Genomic DNA, 19,232 nt, shown 5'->3' with positions numbered 1-19,232 from the left:
GAAGATGGGGGAAAACCTATAACAGGGCTGCAAAGGCCCTGACTGTGTAGCTGGTGGTGGTGAGAACCGCCTTCTACCACCCCTTCTACGTTCTCTTACCACCTGCCAACACCTCTGGACATCGCTGGGACACAAGTCTTCATCCTTAAGGGAAGTAAGTGTTCAATAGTCTTGTCTTTATTGGCTTTGGGATACTTTCTGCTGAACAGGGCCACCGACAAGTAAATATTACCCCCAATGCACCACCTGGCTCCCAAACGTGTCCTCCTTCACCCAGCAAACCAGCCTCCCTCTGGTGGTCACGTTCCCTCTGGGGGTCTCCTCCGCCTCTTGTTTCAGCAGCACGAGGAACACGAGATAGCATGGGGGCAGTCCTGGCTTCTGGGTCATTGGAGCTCTGATTGGGTTTCTTACCCACACCAAGCCCAAGGTCACAGAGACCAGGAGCAAGGATCCTTTAAGTGGGTTGTCATGTGTACTGATGGGGGGGCACACTCCCTTATCCTCCCTGTGTCATGGAGCCCTGCATTCTGGCTCTAGGGGAGGTGGCGCGATAGACTGGCCAGTTTGAGACCTAGAGCATCTCCTGTTGGGTGGCAAGGTACCTTCTCTAGCTGGTGCCTTCATAAGCCATCATGGCCCTTCGACCCTTCTGATAAGCCAGCTGTGTCTGTGTAGTGGGGCATCTGGAAAGTCAGTGAGCTCCATGGGTGGGAGTTAATTGCCTCAGTTCCTTTGCCTTAAAATACAGCCTCTAGTTGGGAGCAATACTTCATGGGAGGACTTCCCTGGTGGTCCCGTGGTTCAGAATCCACCTGCCCGTGCAGGGGACAGAGGTTCAATCCCTGGTCCAGGAAGATCCCACATGCTGAGAGGCAACTAAGCCCATGCGCCACAACTACTGAAGCTTGTGCTCCACAGGAGAAGTCACTTCAGTGAGAAGCCTGCCCACTGTAACAGTGAGTAGCCCTGGCTCGCAGCAACTAGAAAAACCCCATCTGCAGCTATGAAGACCCAGCAAAGCAAAAATTAAATAAATCAAGTTTTTAAAAAAAGAATAGGCCTATTTCTCACAGTTTTGGGGGCCAGAAATGCTCAGGGTACTCATGTGATCGGGTTCTGGTGAGGGCCCTTTTCCGGACTGCAGATGGTAGATTTCTCATTGCATCCTCACATAGCTGGAGGAGAGCCAACTAGCTCTGCCTTCCTCACAAAAAGACACTGTGGTAATTAATGTTCAACTTGCCACATCTAAGGGGTGCCTGGATAGCTGGTAAAACATGATTTTTGGATGTTTCTGTAAGGGTGTTTCCAGGAGACAATGGCATTTGAATTGGTGTACTGAATAAAGATTTTTGTTGTTCAGTCACTAAGTCATGTCCAACTTTTTGTGACCCCATGGACTGCAGCACACTAGGCTTCCCTGTCCTTCACCATCTCCTGGAGCTTGCTCAAACTCATGCCCATTGAGTCGGTGATTCCATCCAAACATCTCGTCCTCCACCGTCCCCTTCTCCTCCTGCCTTCAATCTTTCCCAGTACCAGGGTTTTTTCTAATTAGTCAGCTCTTCTCATCAGGTGGCCAAAGTATTGGAGTTTCAGCTTCAGCATCAGTCCTTCCAATGAATATTCAGGATTGATTTCCCTTAGGATTGACTTGTTGGATCTCCTTGCTGTCCAAGGGACTCTCAAAAGTCTTCTCCAACACCACATTTCAAAAGCATCAGTTCTTCAGCGCTCAATCTTCTTTATGGTCCAACTCTCACATTCTTATGTAACTGCTGGGAAAAACCATAGTTTTGACTATACAGACATTTGTTGGCAAAGTGATGTCTCTGATTTTTAATTTTGCTGTCTAGGTTTGTCACAGCTTTTCTTCCAAGGAGAAAGTGTCTTTAAAGATGAATAAAGATGGCCCTTGTAGAAGCAAGTGGGTTTCTTCTAGTTCATTGAGGGCCTGAGTAGAACAAATATATAGCAGAAGGAAGAATTCATTCTCTGCTTGAGCTGAGACATCACTGCATCCTGCCCTGGGACACCAGATCAGTTCAGTTCAGTCGCTCAGTTGTGTCTGATTCTTTATGATCCCATGGACTTCAGCACGCCAGGCCTCCCTGTCCATCACCAACTCCCGAAGTTTACTCAAATCATGTCCATCATATCAGTGATGCCATCCAACCATCTCATCCTCGGTCATCCCCTTCTCCTCCTGCCTTCAACCTTATTGGGCCTTCTTGTTTCTGGGCTTCTACCTTAGACTGGGACTTAGACCACTTGCTCCCCTAGTTATCAGGCTTGAAGTTTCAACTGTTACTGTCAAATTTTCTGGGCCTCCAGCTTACAGACAGTAGATCCTGGGACTTCCTAGCTTCCATAATTGCATGAACCAATTCTTCATAATAAATCTACATATGTTTCTATTTATCTGTTTGGGCTTCCCTGGTGGCTCAGATGGTAAAGAACCCACCTGCAATTCAGGACACCCAGGTTTGATCCCTGGGTCTGGAAGATCCCCTGGAAAAGGGAATTGCCACCCAATTCCAGTATTCTTGCCTGGGAAATTCCATGGACAGAGGAGCCTGGTGGGCTACAGTCCATGGAGTCACAAAGAGTTGACACAACTGAATGACAATGCACACACACATATATCTGTTTATATCCTATTGATTTTATTTCTCTGGAGAATTTTGACGAATATGGGCACTAATCCCATCATTAGAGTTCCACCCTCATGACTGAATGACCTCTCAAGGACCCCAGCACCTAATACTTTCATACTGGGATTAGCATTTCCAGTGCACCAGGCATTCAACCTCCACTGGGGGCCAGTAATAAGCCTAGATGGCTCACTGGTAAAGAATCTGCCTGCTAATGTAGGAGACACAGGTTTAATCCCTGGGTCAGGAAGATCCCCCGGAAAAGGAAATGGCAACCAGCTCTGGTATTCTTGCCTGGGAAATCCCATGGATAGAGGAGCCTGGCAGGCTACAGTCATGGGGTCTTAAAAGAATCAGATATGACTTAGTGATTAAACAACAGTAACAATAAGCCTAGAGTCCCTTTCCAAATGTCTGATTGCAATCTTCAGAAGGCGGGATGAATTTTCTCCAAAACAAGGAGTTCTGCACTGTGAGTCTCCTATAAGACTTTGTAAGATGTTCCATGTTGTAATATACTGGGTTTGAAACTTAAACATTCTTATGGTCTTTATTTTCTGAATACAATCACCCAGGAGTTACTTAGAAGAACATTTTAATATTTCCAAGGGGGCGATTTCTAGCATAACTCTTTTGTGGTTTAAATGGCTTGTCCTTTTTTCTAATTTATGGCTACTTCCTATATGACTGACAACTTACTATCCCTACTGTTTGATATTAAAATGTATCTGCATTTATCAACTTGCAATTTTACTTTTTCAGAACCTGTTGAGGATTAGCCAAGTCTGATTTCCTCTTACAGAAAGTTAACGCTTTTGCCCAAGGATATTTGTGAAATAAGGTTACAAGATTTTAAAAATCAATTTCAGAGAAGTTAATTTGTGAACTGGTTCCAGCTTCTCCATTCTTTGGCATTGAATAAAGCTTGTTTTGTTCTAGTCTAAAAAAAAAAAATCAATCCGAAGTTCCTGATTCATTACAAAATATCAACAGTGGGTTAAAAAGCAAGTATTAGAATTTAGATTTTACTTATTTATTAATAGAGCCTTGAACCAACTAATGCTCCTTTAGTTTCTAAATTATTCCTGTTGGGACTAAAGTCAATTTCAGTTAGCAAAGAATCAACTTTTCAAGCTGTTTAAATTCTTCTAGTCTGAATTGCAAAGGTGAAGGAGAAAGAAGAGGGATTAAGAAAAAGAGAGAAAGAAGGGGAGGGAGAGAAATGAAAAATAATACCAAAAGAAAATTTGCTACAGAATGGAGAAGGAGGGAAAATACTAGAGACAGAATGAGGTTCAGGTTTGTGATATCTAAAGTTCAGCCTCTCTCTTTTAGACATCAACCTCTGTGATCCCAGAACCAGGCTGATTCTTAACTCTGATCCCAGGTCAAGCCCACATTCTATCAACATCTTCTCAATCAGTTCCTGATCCTGACCAGGCTAAGCCCTAACCCTGACCCTAAACCCCAGTCTACACTGCGAACTCGAACTTTAACAAATCTAAAACAGTCATTCGCCAAGTGGACATTCACACCCAGAGACGTGGTTTCATGGTTTCATGGGATTGCTGTCTGTTCTGCCAGCCTTCAACTTCCCCCTCTGCATCTGCTTTGTCCCCCACCCCCCACATCCTCTAAAGCAATCTGCTGAAAAAACCCACTTCCTTGATCTTCCATCCCGTTCACTGCTTCTTCCCTTCTGGGTCAAGCATCTTCAACTCTCTGGACACTTTTTTTTTTTAATTTACTCATTTGTTTATTTTATTTGGCTGTGTCAGGTCTTAGCTATGGCATGAGGGCTTCATTGTTCCGCCACATGTGGGATCTTAGTTCCCTGACCAGGGATCAAACCTGCGTCTCCTGCATTGGAAGGCAGATTCTTAACCACTGGACCACCGGGGAAGTCCCTGGACACTTTTTTTTTTTTTTGACGGCTCTGGGTCGTCATTGCTTGTGGCTTTCTCTTGTTGCGAGAGCAGGGGGGCTACTCTTCACTGCAGTGCACAGGCTAATCTCCGTGGCTTGTCTGGTTACAGAGCATGGGCTCTAGAGTGCTGGCTCAGTAGTTGTGGCCCATGGACTTAGTTGCCAGAGGCATGTGGGATCTTCTCAAACCAGGGATCGAATTCCTGTTCCCTGCATTGGCAGGCATATTGTTAAACACTGGACCACCAGGGAAACCCACATTTTTTAATTTTTTGCTTCTATTTTTTCACTTTTCACTCACTCCTCCATGCTTTCTTTCCTCCTCTTCCTCCTCTAAAATTGCTTTTACCAAGGTTGATGTAGGAGATGGATGGGCCCCTGATCCGAACTGCTGGTGTCTGTCCGGTGGAGTAAAATCGAAGCTTTGTTCTCACCCAGACACTCTGAGGATAGAGCTAGTGGCAGGAGCTGAGCTCTGCTGAAGTAAAGAGATAAGACGATCACTCCTGAGGTCAAGGAAAATGTCCCTGTATGTACATGTGCAGGAGGGCTCCTTGGGGGTCAAAAAGGGAGGGGGGGAGCGTCACCCCATAATACATGTGGACATGCCTCTGTGGTGGGATCCATCTCAGCAAAAAGTTACCCATGTGACTTGGGGAGGCTCCTAGGACAGGTCTGATGTGGAAAAAGAAGTTATATAACTGGCCAAAGGTAAACACAGACCCAGAAGGATCATCCTGTATATCTGATTTAAATCATGTCTTAACTGTGCTTCTCATTCAGGACACCCGCCTTCCTCTCTGGGAGTGTATTTCTGCCTTGCTTCTATCTTAAATAAACAAACTGCTTCTCTGTATGCTCTGCCACATATTATGCTGTGTCTCTAATAAAGTTTGTTATTGTTTTTAGTTTTTGCCTCCTTGACACATTCTTGCTTTCAGTGGGGGTAAAGCCAGGGGAAGTTTGCCTCTAGCCCCTGGTGGTCTTGCTACTAGGATTCCTGGTTTTCATTCACGCTAATCAGGTTCAGTTCCTGGGCAGGGAATCATTACCCACATACATCCACTACATTTTCATTAGTATTGTCATCTAGAAATATCAAGTCTCCTAGTACATGAGCACAGAATATCTTTCCACTTACTTATGTCTTCTTTAATTTCTTTTACTATGTGTTCCCCTTTTTAAAAATTGTCTTTTAGTTTTTCTGTTTATAAGTCTGTCACTTACCTGGTTAAGTTAATTCCTAAGTATTTTATTCTTATTGATGCTGTTGTACATGGAATTTTGAAATTTTCCTTTTCATACTGTTCACTGTTTATATATAGAAATATGGTGAGTGTCTCTCCCAGGGCCGTGTCTCCAGGGAATCTTAAATGGCTAGGCAGGGTGTGAGGACTTATCCCAAACTGAGGCTGGGACACTAGAAATTCTAGAGGTAGAGATTTGTTTGGAAACCCAGGATTCCCTGGTAGGGCAGGGAAGATCCGTACCCTATCATGGAGGAAGATCATTTCTCAGAATTGGGATTGAATTCACATCCCTAACTGGGATCCATTGTGAAGCGTGTTCTCTGTGCAAAGGGGCAGTGAATTCAGAGGGCCTTCCATCAGTAAATTCCCACCCCAAGACACCTGAGAGGCACATATTCATACCTTTCACACTTGGTACCCAGCGAAAGCTGCAACCATGAAAAGGTGAGAAGTTATAACACACAACAATAACCATCAGTCCTTCTTGCATTTCCAAAGCCTTCAAAAATATCTGAGCGCCGAAAGGCCAGATTGGAACTGAGTGAGAGCTGGTTTGTTCCACCACGTGCCCTGACTGACCAGGGAACCCCTACCTTCTGAAATATGAGAGGTGATCTCAGTCCCCATCCTCAGTTTGGCACAGGTCCTCACACTCTTCCTAGCCATGGAAGAGCCCCCGGAGACATGGCCCCTCTGAGGCCACACAAGCCAGGCAGCCGTGAGATGGCCGAGCTTCCAGGAGCCCTTTCCTCATCCTACCTCCTTCCCCCTCCTGCCTCTGTTATGGATGCGGACTTCTCCTATGGTGAGACTTTCCCTGCCTCTGGTGCTCTGGGTGCTGTGGGCCTCAGCCCCTCCTGCCTCTGGAGCCTGCCGCCTAGACACACACCTGTGAGACACACGTGGGCAAAACTCAGGCCTTGTGAACTGCCAGAAATCTTCAGAAGTGCACTGAGGCCTCCCCTCAACACCCCCACCCCGCCCCACCACCACCTCGGTCTAATGCACTGGGGTCTGGACCACAGACTGAGGGAAGAGAAATCCTTAAGTCTTAATCATGGGCCCCCACCCTGCTACCTCCTTCAGCTAGAAGTCACATCGGTTTAGGAACAGCCCTATCTGAGGCCATAAGGCAACTCTGCATTTTCATGGTACAATCACTCTCAGCTCCTAGAAGACCTTCTCAGGTCCTAGGCATGAGGCTCCCTCTATCTCAGTGACTCAGAGAAATAACTCAGAGAACATCCCTTAAATCCAATCCCTCTTGTACTGCTAATCTCACTGACTTCTTTTCTGAGGCCAGCTAAAAAAAAAAACAGTCTGCTTTTAAAATGCTCCTGTGATTACAATAAGCCCACTTAGATCACATCTCTTTTTGTTAAACTCAAAAGTCAACTGATGACTGACCCTACTTACAGTATATCTGCAAAATCCCTTTGGCCACGTAACATAACACAATTACCCACAGGATTACTCATCACATACTCTCAGTCCAGGGATTAGGAGTAAGTCTTGAGGGTCCATCCTAGCATGCTGCCTACAATAGCACCACACAGAAGCTGTTCTTGTTCTCAGGGATCTCCTTCAGGGTCTCTGTTATACAGAAGCAAAAAAGCCAAGTCTGGTCGGTCCAAACTCAAGTTATTACAAGACTCCGAAGACAGAAAATAGAGATGAGAAAGCAAGGGTCCCTTCCCTGCTCACCTGTAAATCTGAGTCACAGGTGCATACATTGTCCTCAGACCTTTAGTAACGTTCACAGGCACTGATAGTAGCTAGCCCCGAAGTTAACTCCTAGCTAAAGTCATCAGAAACCAAAAGCCATCCCGACAAATCAACCAAAAGCGACAGTAAGATCGCACTAATTCAACCAGGATTTGTTATAGACTTCTGATGGTTCATTCATTCAGCATCATTTACTGAGGATTTACTATACGACAAGCGCTAAGTCACTTGCTGAGAACAATGTGATGATTACAAAATAAAGCCCTTGTTTGCATCTTTATTCAAAAAATTCGACTGTAAAAAAAGGAGGGGAGATATAGAGGAAATGAAAGAATAAAGAAGAATGAGACGGGAAGGGAAAAATGGTGAGAAAATTGCTAAAATTCAAACACTGAATACTTTATGATACTTAACGAAGTATAAGTTTTTAGTGGGACAATGATACTGGGATTATGTTTTTTAAAGACCCCTTCTATTTTAGTAACACAAATGAAATATTTACAGAGGCAGTGACGTGATATCTGGGACTTTTTCTAAACAAACCAGGTTGGGACTTCCCTGGTGGTTCGGTGGTTAAGAATCTGTCTGCCAACGCAGGGGTCATGGGGACCCCCGGTCCAGGAAGATCCCCCATGGCGAGGGGCAACTAAGCCCATGCCCCACAACTACTGAGCTCGTGTGCTGCTGCTACTGAAGGCTGTGTGCCCACAGCCAGCGCTCTGTGACAAGAGAAGCCACTGCAGTGAGAAGCCCATGCACCCCAATGAAGAGTAGCCCCTGCCCACCACAACTAGAGAAAATGTGCGTGCAGCAATAAAGACCCAGCACAGCCAAAAATAAAACAAAAAAATAAAATAAAACAAAAAAAAACAATCTAGGTTGGAGAGGAAGTATAGATGCTGCAATACTGGCCACAGAACGATCACTGCTGTAGTTACATGATAAGTACAGGTAGATTCATTATATTATTGCTTTCAGTTTTGCAACTATTTTTGAAATTTTCCAAAATAAAAATGAACTTCCTCTCCAGAAGCTCATCACACAAAGAGTCAGATATCCCAACAAACTGACCATGAAGTAGTTTAACGAAACATATCCAAAGTGCTAGTCAAGCTCTGAGGGCACTGACCGCCCCAGGATACACAGGAGTCAGACAAGATGTCAAAGGAGTCTCCCTTGGCCAGAGTCTATAAGAAAGAGTCTTCCAGGCAAAGGGGTGGGCAAGTGGACCCAAAGGCATGTGAATGAGAAGTCACAGAGCTCTGTGGTCTTCAGATGACTTACTAGAAGCTGTATTACTTCCGAGCACCTGTCCTAGAGCCAGACCAGCCATGCTGGAGTCCCTACTGTGAGACCTCAGGCAAGCTGTGTGCATTCTCTGTGCCTCTGATTCTTCACCATGAAAGGGGACTTGTAACAATACCTACCTACCAGGTCTGTTGTCGGCAATCAGGGAGTTAATCCATGTGCAGAGCACATGGAAGAAAATGGGGGAAGAATAAACGTTAGCTGTTAGTGATGGAAGAAGTAATCTCAGCCCACCATACCACACATCTTGAAAACCGCATCTGATTTCTATTTGTTACTATCTTCTTTTGGTTAGTTAGAGTGTACACTTGTAAAGTAGGGGCCATGCCTATTGATCTCTGCAGCCCAGAACCTAGCCTAAGCCCAGAATGTGCCCATAATAGGCAGGGATCAGACAACTCTTCTTGCAGGCAGCAGGGCTGGGACCACCCAAAGGCTCTGTCTAGCCCCCTCTCTGTTCCCCTAGGGATAGACTCTCACTGCCTACAACTCTTTGGCTTCCTGTGGCTCCCTTCCTTGTTTGCCGCTCACCCTTCACTCTGCGGCAGAGCCGTCCATCCACTCAAGTGCTCCCTGCTCCCCTCTCTGACACTTGAGCCTCTGCTTCCCCGCTCTCTCTCCCCACCGCTGTTTTATGCAAACAGACACGGCAACACTTATTCCGCAACTAATAAAGGGTGAAGGAGGATGAATCTGTAGACCATCGGCCTCATACTTACTAGTAAGAAGTAGACTCCTCTGGAAAAGAGAAACGCAAGTAAGATAGTAGCCAGGACATAAAGCCTCCAAGCATAGCCCCACTGCCGAGGAGACCTTGGAGACAGATTTGTACAATCAGCTCACATCTCACTGGGGTTTGGGGCGCTCAGAAACTGCTGGGGAGGAGAGGGAGTCACAGTGGGCAGGGAGCCCAGCTTTAGGTTGTTATTTGCTGTGCAAACTAGTTTCTTTTTCCTCCATTAGCAGACATCTTCATTTTCACCCCCAAAGAACAGTGAGGAAGAGAAGAAGAGAATGTGAAGAGCCAGAGCCTGAGGCCTGAGAAGATACAAGACCACAGAGGACACAGACTCGAAGGTGAAGTGTGAAGCTCAGATGCAGGTCTCTCTGGAATCAAAGCTGTCTGGACAAAGTGCCCTCTGCCCTGAGCAGTGATGTGGGGCTGGAGTATAGTCCTGGCCCCCGACAAGTGGGAAGTGCTGGTAGAACATTAACTAAACACCCAGGGGCAGAAGGAAAGGAAGCCTCAGAAGGGCCTCTCTCTATGGTTCTCCCCGTTACCCCTGAGAGTTAGGCAATTCAAGGTTATGACCCAACTCGAGGATTTGATGATTCTTTTCTGTTATAAAGGTGGGTGAGAAATCACAGAGCAGAAATGGGACACAGGAAAGGACAGACTAAAAAGAGTTGCGTAAGCATGCTTTGTTTAAAGGTCAAGGTCTTGTGAACCAGGCCAACTTCCTTTCCCGGATGGGCTGTCCATGACCATTAGCCTTATCCTGTACTTTGAGCCCCACTGAACCCAGAACTCTTCTTGCTTGGGGACTAGAGCAACACATTAAAAAGAGAACTGGAAACAGGAAGACAAATACAAGCAGAGTGGCAAGACTCCTGAAATATTCGGTGTGATTACAAGGAAGAGAAACTAGTTTTCTCATAGGGCTCAGACAGGTTTTGAGAGTAACTTTTACATGGGCTACCCCGGGGGCACTAGTGGTAAAGAACCATCTGCCGATGCAGGAGATTTAATAAGAGACATGAGTTCAGTCCCTGGGTCGGGAAGTTCCCCCGGAAGAGGGCATGGCAACCCACTCCAGTACTCTTGCCTGGAGAATCCCATGGACAGAGCAGCCTAGTGGGCTACCGTCCATGGGGTCACAAAGAGTAGGACACAATTGAGGTGACTTAGCACAGCATGCACTACACGATAAGTGGCCAAAATATCTTCAGTAATGACAGAACTTTTAGAAGAAATGCACAGCAGTGGTGCCCATGTTTATCTGGATATGATGCTTGTAAAGGAAACTGATAACTTATTTGAGTTTCATAATTTTATTGTCTTAACTGACATAAGACTGAGGAACATTTTGATACAACCAGGAGTTTGAAAAAGAGGAGAAAAGCAGGAATAAAATCAGAGTATATGCAGTTATATATGCGGAGTATATGCTATGGCTTAGATGTGTGAAGAAGAAAAAAGAAGAGCCAAAAAAAGAGTAATACAAAAGGAACAATAAATTCCCACCATAATGCAAAGAAGGAAGCAGAGAGTTAATTATGGCTAAAATCAGCTCGCAGGCCCTCTCCCCCTGTTGAAACTTTTTCACTTCCATATAAACCCAACAAGGGCTTTATCACCCTACAGTGCAGTGCTAAACTTTGTTGGCTAGTTTATTTTAGAAGGGGACTTCCCTGGTAGCTCAGATAGTAAAGAATCTGCCTGCAATGCAGGAGACCCAGGTTCAATCCCTGAGTAAGGAAGATCCCTTGGAGAAGGCAATGGCTACCTACTCCAGGATTCTTTCCTGGAAAATTCCATGGACAGAAGAGCCTGGCAGTCTGCAGTCTAGGGGGTCACAAAGAGTCAGACACAACTGACTAACATGCACCCACTTATATTAGACAGAGAAATTTGATTAACATCAATTCTTCAAAGAACCAACTAAAAACGTGACTCTCACTAAATTAACAAGTTAAACAGCAAGAGTCATTCAAAGTGCTTCAAGTATTCGTGAGCTTATTCTCTAAGGCAAGGTCTCTTCTTTTTTTTATAAAAAAGATTATTCAGTTATTTTTGGCTATGCTGGGTTTTCCCTGCTGCGTGGACTTTGCTCTAGTTGCGGCAAGCAAGTGGGGGCTACTCTTTAATTGCAGTTCACTTGCTTTTCATTACGGTGGCTTCTCTTGTTGTGGAGCATGGGCTCTAGGGTGCAAGGGCTTCAGTAGTTGCAACACATGGGCTCAGTAGTTGAGGCTCTCGGGTTCTAGAGCACAGGCTCAGTAGTTGTGGAGTATAGGCTTAGTTATTCTGACGCATCAGGGATCGAACCCATGCCTCCTGCATTGGCAGGCGGATTCTTTACCACTGAGCTGCTAGGGAAGCCCCCATGTCTCTCCTTATGAATCCTAAGGCCTCCATAAGAGCCAGCACTTTTACCCCCACATTTATATGCAAGAGAAATGAAAACCTTTGTCCACAGAAGAACTTGTACACAAGCTTGGAGGGAGATTAAGATGGCAGAGTAGAAGGACAAGAGTTCATCTCTCCATATGAGCCATCAAAACATACATGTACAAATGATACCAACAAACCTACAGAAAAGAAGAGACTCACAGACCTAGAAAATGAACTTATGGTTGCCTTGTGGGAGTAAGAGATAGGAAGTTTGGGAAGGTCATGAATACATTGCTGTATTCAAAATGGATAACCAACCAGGACCTGTCGTAGTGCACACGGCACTCTGCTCAGGGTTATGCGCCAGCCTGGGTGGAAGGTGTGGTTTTGGGGGAGAATGGATATATGTATATGTATGGCTGAGTCCCTTTGCTGTCCACCTGAAACTACCACGGTATTGTTAATCAGCTATACCCTGGTGTAAAATAAAAAAATGTAAAGATTGAAAAAAAATACATCTACATAGTGAGGCTGGCAGAAAGATGCACACAGACTCTGGTAGGCAGAGAAGAGAAGCAATCAGGTCAGGACCTGCACCCCTGGGAAGGGACACAGAGAAGAATGGGGGTTACTGGGGCTACATGGCCTGAGAGATCGTCCCAGGGGAGCAAACTGTTTGAATCACATTCTGGGTGCTGCTGACATGGGGTCCAAAACTAGGAAGACAAGATTCAAAATCAGTGGGACTAACAGTGGGGCTCTTTGAAACCGATAATGTCACTGAAGAACGTGCACACGCTTGCTGACTCCCAAAACAGGAAGGAGGCGGCAGATTGAAACTGCCCAGGACTCTGGCTGGTTTCCTAGAAGTACCTGGGCACGTGACCCTGCCCCATCCAGCGCCCAGCCCAGCTCCTCCTGCTCCAGCCCAGCTCCTCCTAGGGCGGGGGTGTCAGGGCTGGGAAGGGCAGGGACACACACACTTAGAGGGAACGGAGCCGCTTACAAACCGGCCCTCGGGGTTTCTGCTCCAGCAGCTTGAGACTCACCCCCGGCCTGAACACGGTGATGCTGGCCACTGTGCAGAGATGCCCCAGCTCAGGCCTGGCTCTGGTTTTAGTCCCTCCGCCTCCTACCAAGTTGATGGCTGTCAGCACAGCCAGGGAAAAGACGGGACTCATGCTCACATCAGACGCAGCTCTCCCACTGGGCACACACGTGAAACAAATAGTGACGGTCCTGCACGAGGACTAAACAGGTAACTGTTTCACTTAATTTCAGACAGACAGAGACAGTTAAGCAAAATGAGAAGATAGAAGAATTTATATCTTATTTGAAAGAACAAGAGAAGATCCCTGGATATACAACTCATGAAACAGAATAAATAATTGACCAAATACAGAGTTCAAGGGACTTCCTGGTGGTCCAGGGGTTAAGACTTCACCTTCCAAAGCAGGGAGTGATGTTTCCACCCCTGGTTGGGGAGCTAAGATCTCACATGCCTCAGGGCCAAAAAAACCAAAGCATAAAACAGTAGCAATAAGTCACCTCAGAGTGTCTGACTCTTTGCAACCCCATGGACTGTCGCCCACCAGGCTCCTCTGTCCATGGGATACTCCAGACAAGAAAACTAGAGTGGGTAGCCATGGCCTCCTCCCGGGGATCTTCCCCACCCAGGGATCCAACCCAAGGCTCTTATGTCTCCTGCATTGGCAGGTGGGTTCTTTACCACAAGTGACTCGTGGGAAAATAAAGACTTTTTAAAAAAAGAGTTCAAAGCATTGGTAATAGGCATGATAACAATTACAGAAAGGGATAGATGGCTATTTGGGATCTTTTGTGTTTCCACACAAATTGTAAAATTTTTTGTTCTAGTTCTATGAAAGTGCTCTGTGATTTCCTAGAGGAGCAAGATGGAGAGGGGAGATAATGAGAGGGAGGCTCAAGAGGGAAGGGATATGTGTATACTTAGAGCTGATTCACGTTGTATGGCAGAAACCAGCATGGGACTGCAAAGCAATTCTCCTCCAGTTAAAAACAAAAATTAAAAAAAAGCAAAGACTAGATGAACACAGTGAGAACTGTAACAATGAATTAGAAAATATGTTTAAAAAAAACAAAACTGAAGTATACAATACCTGAAATGAAAAAATACCCTCTATGGAATTACCAGTAGACCAGGTGATACAGAAGAATGCATAAGTGACACAAAAGATAGAATAATGCAAATTGCCCACTCAGAATAGCAAAAAGAAAAAAAATTTAATGAGAGCAGTTTAAAGTATCTCTAGGATAGCATCAAGCAGACGGACATTAGCATTATAGATGTCCCAGGTGTCGAAAAGAGAGAAAGCTATCCAAAAGCCACTTGGTGAAATTACGGTTGCCAACTTCCCAAGCCTGAAAGAGGAAACAGCTATCCAGGGACAAAAAACACAGAGGGTCCCAAACAAAATGAACCCAAACAGACCCACACCAAGATATACCATCATGAAAATGGCAAGAGTTGAATAGGCAAAGAGAAAAACCAAGAGTTGCATACAAGAAAACCATCATAAAGCTGTCAACTGATTTTTCTGCAGAAATTGTACAGACCAGAAGGGAGTGGCAAGATATATTTAGACTGCTGAAACAGGAAAACCTACCAGTTAGGATACTCTGCTCAGCAAGATTATCATTTTGAATTGAAGGAGAGTTTTTTTTTTTTTAAAGCTTCTCAGAGAAGCAAAAACTAAGAGTTCATTAATACTAAACTTTATTGTTGTTGCTTAGTTGCTAAGCCATGTCTGACTCTTTATGACCCCATGGACTGTAGCCCGCCAGGCTCCTCTGTCTGTGGGATTATCCCAGGCACAAATACTGGAGTGGGTTGCCATTTCCTTCTCCAGGGGATCTTCCTGACCAAGGGATGGAACCCATGTCTCCTGCATCTCCTACAATGTCAGGTGGATTCTTTACCACTGAGCCACCTGGGAAGCTCCAGGCAAAGGTAAAGCCTAGAAAAGTTGATCTATTAATTCAAGGTCAGGGTTTATTCACCAGCCCCAGGGCCCAGGTTCCTTGGCCCACACTTCTGCTGCTTCTGCCAACAGACCTAGAAAACGCTCCCAAATGTAACTGTCTGGGATTTCCATAACCTTTCCCTGGACGCAACACAGGATCCCCCTACCCCACAAGCTTGCAGATTCTAAGATGATCTGGAAGAAACAGAACAGGGAACCTCAAACCATAGCACCAGCTGAGGGTGGAAACTCCTGAGGACAAACACAAGGGCTTTTGACTGTACGGTATAGTTCGGGCGAGGCAGAAAAGGAAAGACGACCTCAACAGAAGTAGGTTACCTTTATTCAGGCAAAGAGGGGGGACAGACAGTCTAACGACCAGGCTGAGCGCAGAGAGGGATGAGGGAGGCTATATACTTAAAGGGAGGTTTGTGGAAGCGATAAGGGACATGTTAATCAGGTGGGATATTTTGAGTCTTCTTTTGTTGAGATGACATTTGTAGTTGGGCAGGGGGCGATAAGTCTTCTGGGCAGGTGTAGGGGGTGGACAGGGGTTGATAAGTCCCAGATAGATGCAAACGGCCTGGAGCATCAGGGTGGAACTAAAGTTCTGTTTTGTTTTCTACGAAGTTAGATGATTCAGCGAGGGGCCTTTGAGACTGTTGTTCTCTTTTCTAGGCCCAAAAGACTCCTTCATTGACTTTAGAGGAAAAAATAAGCCCCTTGTCTTAACGGATGGAATCAAACTATAGCAGAATCAAGGAAACCAGTTTTATAGCCAGAGATTGGGACTTAGCAGTACAATATCAGGGTAGAGAGGAAGCAAGAGAGACGCACATGCTTTAAGAAAATAAAGGTGATTGCAATAGATCTTATTCACCCCTGGTTTTTGTTTTTTGTTGGGTTTTTGTTTTGTTTTTCATTTCTCACACAGGCCTCTGAGTTCCCCAGGATCTAGGAAGACCAAGAAAAGGAGTGGCTCCCTGCAGGGTGGAGGACACAGGATAAGATTCAATGGCTCTGTTTTAGAAATGTTTTGTTAGTAGAAAAAGAAGTCACTCTCAGTTCCCTAACTGCTGGTGAGAGAAAAAAGCAAAAAACACTCCACCCCTAAAAATACTCCCCCTGCAAAATACAAGGGCCCTATTTGGGGACACCACTAAGCGACTTCACTTTCACTTTTCACTTTCATGCACTGGAGAAGGAAATGGCAACCCACTCCAGTGTTCTTGCCTGGAGAATCCCAGGGACGGCGGAGTCTGGTGGGCTGCCGTCTATGGGGTCGCACAGAGTCAGACACGACTGAAGCGACTTAGCAGCAGCAGCAGCAGCATTTGGGGACCAGGGCCCTGCCCCTCTCAGTACTGCAAGAAATAGGAGGGAAAAGCAGAAAGGCCTGAGCCTTAAACAAACATCTCATGAGCACATCCTCCCAGCCACCAAGACCACTTGATTTGATTTCGAGTTGCCGGAATGCCTTGTCTCACTCCGTAAAACGTCTCTGGCCATCTTCCTTGATGTCTAGAGACCCATTCCTTTGGGTTTGATCCTTCAAGTGACTGAACTTTTTTTTTTTTCTGCACTGCATGTCATGCGGGATCTTAGTTCCTGGACCAGGGTTTGAACCTGTATCCCCTGAAGTGGAAGCACAGAGTCTGAACCACTGGACCACCAGGGAAGTCCCTGATTGAACGTTTAGACTGAAGAACAGAGTCTCATGCTCAGCCCCAGACAAAGGCTCCCATCCCCACTTCCTGCCCTGGCAAAGCCGCTCCTCCACCATAAAGTCCTTCCTTCTCCAGGCCTGGCCCTCGGCACACTCGAGTGGCGAGCTCTCTCAGGGGCCCACAAGCGAACAAGTAGTGCCGGGTGCCCACAGTTCGTTGAATATACTTCTGTTTGTAACTACACACCATAATGATATTTAATTTTTTGTTTTAGAAAATTAAGATGAAGTATGAAACAGAAAAGTATCACCAAGAATTCCATTTTCTACCCATAGAAAGTGAAAGTGTTAGCCACTCAGCCATGTCTGACTCTTTGCAACCCCCACGGACTGTAGGCCCCCCCAGGCTCCTCTGTCCATGAGATTTCCCAGGCAGGAACACTGGAGTGGATTGCCATTTCCTCCTCCAGGGGATCTTCCCAATCCAGAGATCAAACCCACATCTCTTGCATTGCAGGCAGATTCTTTACCATCTGAGCCATCAGAGAAGCCCTTTCTACCCACAGTCTAGACTTAATCATTATTTAGCAACTTGGCATGTTTCTTACAATTTCCTTTTCTGGGGTGGCAAACTGTAACCTTCTGGAATGCAAGGATGATATACTTTTTTTTTGTCCATGTGACATGCAGTATCTTAATTCCCAAACCAGGGATTGAACCCGTGCCGCCTGCAGTGGGAGCACAGAGCCCTCACCACTGGACTACCAGGGAATTCTTAACGACGATATACTTTCCCCCTGTTCGTACAGTTCTGGAGGTTGCAAGTCCAACATGGTGTCACTGGGCTCACATCAAGGTGTTTGGCAGGCGGTGTTCTTTCTGGAGATCCAAGGAGTGAATCCGCTCCCTCTCCTGATCCAGGCTCCAGAGATGCCCACACTTCCTGGTGCCCCGCCCCCTGCATCCGCCAACCCACCTGGGATTCTGCTTCCATCTTTCTTCAGATGGAGTCGGAGAGCTCAAGATAGCTCACTGCACTTACATGGAGAGATCCGCTTTTTATAAATAGGGGCTTCCCAGGTGGTACTAGTGGTCAAGAATCCGCCTGCCACAGCAGGAGAAATAAGAGATGCCAGTTCAATCTCTGGATGAGGAAGATCCCCTGGAGGAGAGGATGGCTCCAGGTTTTTTTTTTTAATAAAGTCCTTTTATGTTCACATGAAGCTTATATAGACGTCTTCGTAACTTATACCTGCCAGTCCTAATTCTGCCCTGATAATTTCTACATGCCTTTTCTTATTTCCTCTTTTTTCAGTCTTCCTCTTTCATATTATAATTAAGGATAGGACACAGACAAAAGTAATGCCTGGGCCACAACAATGAGTGTAAGACATCCCCTCTGAAGCCTGTTTCTAGGCTTGGCATTCAGCAAAACCGTTTAACTCTAGGACACATTCCCAGAGTCCCAGAGACAGTAACTGTGACACAAGCCCCACGCCTTCTGAATATCCCTGCCTTCAGATTAAGACATTTTCCAGAATGTCACTCTTGAGTTACTGCTACCTAGTCTTTGTGGTCCTGCAAGGTAAGACTTGCCCATCATGTTCGTCTCCAGCTGGCCTGCCCAGACCCTCGGCTGCAAGATCCCTTCCCTCAGATGACTAGGGTGACACTTTGGCCTGTTACCATAATTACAAGAGCTCACACTCACACTCACCAAGTGCCAGGCAAATACCATGAGTGTTGTCACCCATGTTTTGCCAGATTAAAAAAAAAAAAAAACTAAGACAGGACTTACCTGCTGGTCCAGTGGTAAAGAATCTGCAGGGGTCACGGGTCTGATCTCTGGTCTGGGAAGATTCCACATGCCCTGGAGCAGTGAAGCCCATTTGCCACAACTACTGAGACTGTGCTCCAAAGGCCATGCTCGGCAACAAGAGAAGTCACCGAAATGAGAAGCTCCTGTGCCGAAATGAAGAGTAGAGAAAGTCTGTGCTCAGCAACAAAGACCCAGCACAGCCAAAATTTAATTATAAAAATTTAATTAAAAAAAACAACAACAATGAGACAGAGAAGCATCAGAAGAAGACAGCATCGTACAACATAATTTAATCTCCTCTCCCACCCAAATAAGTGTTAATGATTCCATCTTTGCAGAGGACACCCTAAGATTTCTGAGGTCTCCTTAGTGAAATCCACCTTCTAGAGGGATTTTTGCCTCTTCCATTTCCAGGATTCCACACTCAGCCTTTTGTTTCCTGTCTTGCCCTTCACTTAGACACCTGTTCCCTGACAGCACACTCACAATTACACCTCACCCTACATGAGAGTTTGCTTTTATAAACTGCAGCCTCTGTCAGGGAAGAAACAGGGGCAGGATCCCCGTCCCCATAAAATGCCATTTTTATTGAACTGTCAACTGTTTGCACAGCCATTCTCTGGCCATGGGAAGGGTGCTCTGGGAAAAGAGTGTGTAACGAGGAAGAAGCAGGAGTGGGGAGAGTCCCCGGAAGGGTCACAAAGAGCAGGAGACTGCAAATGCAGGAACCATCGGAAAACACACCCAGAGATTGGAGCCTTTCA

At 45.8% G+C, this 19,232-nt stretch overlaps 1 protein-coding gene across 2 annotated transcripts in view; it reads right to left on the bottom strand.

Annotated features, from left to right (window-relative positions):
* CD177 (CD177 molecule) overlaps positions 1 to 18,600 on the bottom strand; it is a 33,577-nt gene extending 14,977 nt beyond the window's left edge. For both annotated transcript variants that reach the window (XM_065920610.1, XM_065920608.1), the window contains exon 1: positions 18,448 to 18,600. In XM_065920610.1, coding sequence (XP_065776682.1) covers positions 18,448 to 18,538 — 91 coding nt within the window. In that variant the 5' untranslated portion in view covers positions 18,539 to 18,600. The remainder of the gene's footprint in view (positions 1 to 18,447) is intronic.
* Between the last annotated feature and the right edge of the window lie 632 nt (positions 18,601 to 19,232).

The sequence above is a fragment of the Muntiacus reevesi genome, chromosome 2 (assembly GCF_963930625.1).
Source record: "Muntiacus reevesi chromosome 2, mMunRee1.1, whole genome shotgun sequence".
Taxonomy (NCBI): Eukaryota; Metazoa; Chordata; class Mammalia; order Artiodactyla; family Cervidae; genus Muntiacus; species Muntiacus reevesi.
This window is presented reverse-complemented; position numbering and strand designations above follow the sequence as displayed.